Below are 3,113 nucleotides of genomic sequence, written 5' to 3'. Positions count from 1 at the left end.
GTGTGTGTGTGTGTGTGTGTGTGTGTGTGTGTGTGTGTGTGTGTGTGTGTGTGTGTGTGTGTGTGTTTTGAAACATCTCAAATTCTTCATCTCTCATCTGTTCGGCTGTAATTTAGTCTGAAATGAAAACTCACATCGGAGCAATTTTCAGTGATTAGATGTTTAACCTCTGAAGCTGCTGCGCGCACACACACACACACACACACACACACACACACACACACACACACACACTGACACACACACACTGACACACACACAAACACTGACACACACAAACACTGACACACACACACTGACACACACACACTGACACACACACACTGACACACACACACACACACACACACTCTCAGAAGCAGAGTCTGCTTCGTGCAGGAGGATGACGTGCAGAGTCAGCAGACAGCTGACTCTGCACGTCATCCTCCTGCTTCATGATAGGAAACTTTCTCTCTGAGCCAGGCTGCTTCCTGCTCGAGACCTTTCACAATAAGAGCCGATATGACACGCTGTCATCTGTGAGGGTCTCCACAGTAACAGTTGTTTAGTTTGGATGTTTCTGCTGCAGGAGTTTTGTCCCACAAACATCCCACAACAGAGTGTGTGTGTGTGTCTCATCATAAACACAGGTCAACAGAGTAAACACTAGAATTAGTTGAAGTACTAAAACTGAGTCAGCTCAGAGGTTACCTGAGGTCACGGCAGGTCGAGGTCTGATGCGAATCTGCCCTGTGGCATCATGGGATTTGACTGTGCAGCATGAAGCCCATTGAGACTCAACCAGGCCTGATTTATATGTCATGTTGCCGTGACAACTGACCCCCATGACTTCCTGTTACTATGATAGGCTGTGTGTGTTTGTGTGTGTGTGTATGATGGAGTTCATTTGAGTTCATGTTCTGACTGGACATCAGCAGCTAGTTAGCGTAGCTTAGCATAAAGAGCTGTGATGTCAGTGAACTCAGACTGTGATCTACAGACTGACCTCGACCTGCTCATGAAATATTTTGGCACCTCCTTGTGGTTCATCTGCAGCTCTGTGGTGCTTCATGGGAGATACAGTGTTATCAGAGCGTCATGGGGCTGTCAGGTGTTCTCAGGTGTTTCTCCGTCAGGCAGTTGCTATGGGTGATCTGGGTGGTTGCTATGGTGTAAATTTAAAGGGTAAATGCTGCAACTGAGGGGGAGGACACTGACAGAGACGTAGAGCTGGCGGTCAGAGCTAACAGTCTGCTGGAGGTCAGGGGGTCTGGGGGGGTCTGGGCGGGGCTTGCTTATGTCACAATGGGGGAGGGGCCAGAGCATTCAGCTGAACCCAACTGTCAAAAAAGCAGTTTGTAGAAATGATGTGCAGAGTGAGTCAGGGGTCACCCCCACATACGTCTTCAGTAGGTTCTATAGATGCTGAGAGTCTGATGCAGGACTGGAATAATAACACACACACAACATGGAGGAAGCAGGACAAAGTGACCAACACACACACACACACACACACACACACACTGACCAGAAGCCACAGGAGTGTGAGGAATGTGAGAGCAGCCACAGTTGGTCCTGTCCAGGCCACCGTAGGTTAGAGACACAGAGGAGTCAGAGTCACAGTGAAACCAGACAAGTTACTGTGATACATATACATATACTTATCTCTATATATACATGTATACATCACATGTGGTGTCCTCTGGAGTGACTCTAGATCAGCCCTGACTCTTGGATCCATGTTAAATCTCGTTGTTCCTTCTCCACTCCACGTGAGAACTTGTGGAATCAGATCTTTTACTTCCTTGTTCTCCGGACAGTGATGGATGATTTGATCTCCTCTCTCTGGATTATTGAAACAGTGATCACATGACTTCACCGCAGCTTCTGTCTGTTTTAGAGAGGATTTAAAATCTTTCCTCTCACCTGTTGAAGCTGTGCAGGTGCCGAGGTTCCTGACTCCTCCTCCTCAGATGAGCTCAACTCTCTGCAACACTTCGCTTGAGAATACAACACTCAGTCTGCTTTTAAATCGTTTCTCCCGCACAGCTTTGACTTCATGACTTAACGTGTGTCTCTGCTACGTTCTTCTGCTTCTTTATGAAGCTTTGTAATGGCTGCTTTAAAGGAGCTGTATAAATAAAGGTTTTGTTTTCTGACACATTGTGATGACAGCTAGAGCCTGCTGACTGTAAACACTGTGGTTCATCATATACTGGATCTGATGTGATGTGATCAGGGTTCCCAAGCTGTGTGCTGGGGCCCACTGGTGGCCCGCCAAGGTATTACAAGTGAGCCGACAAATCATTTGCAAAACATTTACAAATTTATTGAAAAGACATAATTATAAATAAATATATAAATGTAAATAATGCTTTTAAATGATTTCAAATGAAATGGTCTTCAAAAACGTTTGTTTGAAAACATTACTTTCTTTTCTTTTTGTCACCTCGTATTGAGACCAGTCAGTGATAAACCATAGGAAGTTTTATGTTGATGCTGGACCTCACTGTGAACGAGTTCTCAGTCTGATTAAATCACGTCCATGGACAGCAGGTCAGCAATAGGAAGAGTGAATTATAAAACTGCTCTGTGAACAATTATTTGGCCTCCATATTGTCATGAGGTCCGACGACGGTCGCCATTATTTTTGGGATTTTCCAGTGGGACATGAGATAGAGAAGCACTGATGTACAGGAGGTGCTTCCTCCTCCAGCAGTCACAGTTATTACAGCCGCTCATACAGCATCACTGATTATCTCCAGCTGATACAAGTTTAACACACAGAGTCCGACGTGATCGTGATGTCACTTCCTGTCTCTCTGTCGTGTGTTTCAGAGAAGCTGTACAACTCTCATGGTCCAGAGCTCAGACGCTCTCTGTTCTCCCTCAAACAGCTGTTCCAGGTAACACACACACACACACACACACACACACACACACACACACACACACACACACAGCCTCCAGGCTCAGACATGAATCTGAACTGTCACAAGAGGAGCATCATCTGATCTCAGTGTTTCTCATCACGTTCAAATGATGAGTTCCTCTGGAAACATCCAGAGTCACAGTAACAGTCCAGGTCCTCTCTCTCTCTCTCTCTCTCTCTCTCTCTCTCTCTCTCTCTCTCT

At 45.9% G+C, this 3,113-nt stretch overlaps 1 protein-coding gene across 1 annotated transcript in view; it reads left to right on the top strand.

Moving 5' to 3' along the window:
- The first annotated feature begins 2,768 nt into the window (after positions 1-2,768).
- LOC111649174 (FH1/FH2 domain-containing protein 1-like) overlaps positions 2,769-3,113 on the top strand; it is a 2,646-nt gene continuing 2,301 nt past the window's right edge. The window contains exon 1 of the mRNA XM_087171881.1: positions 2,769-2,886. Coding sequence (XP_087028007.1) covers positions 2,784-2,886 — 103 coding nt within the window. The 5' untranslated portion in view covers positions 2,769-2,783. The remainder of the gene's footprint in view (positions 2,887-3,113) is intronic.

Source organism: Seriola lalandi, unplaced genomic scaffold (assembly GCF_002814215.2).
Source record: "Seriola lalandi dorsalis isolate HSWRI2012SDOR001 ecotype SW California unplaced genomic scaffold, Sedor1 jcf7180002050070, whole genome shotgun sequence".
Taxonomy (NCBI): domain Eukaryota; kingdom Metazoa; phylum Chordata; class Actinopteri; order Carangiformes; family Carangidae; genus Seriola; species Seriola lalandi.
Note: the sequence above shows the minus strand (reverse complement) of the source record. Positions and strands in the feature narration are given on the sequence as shown.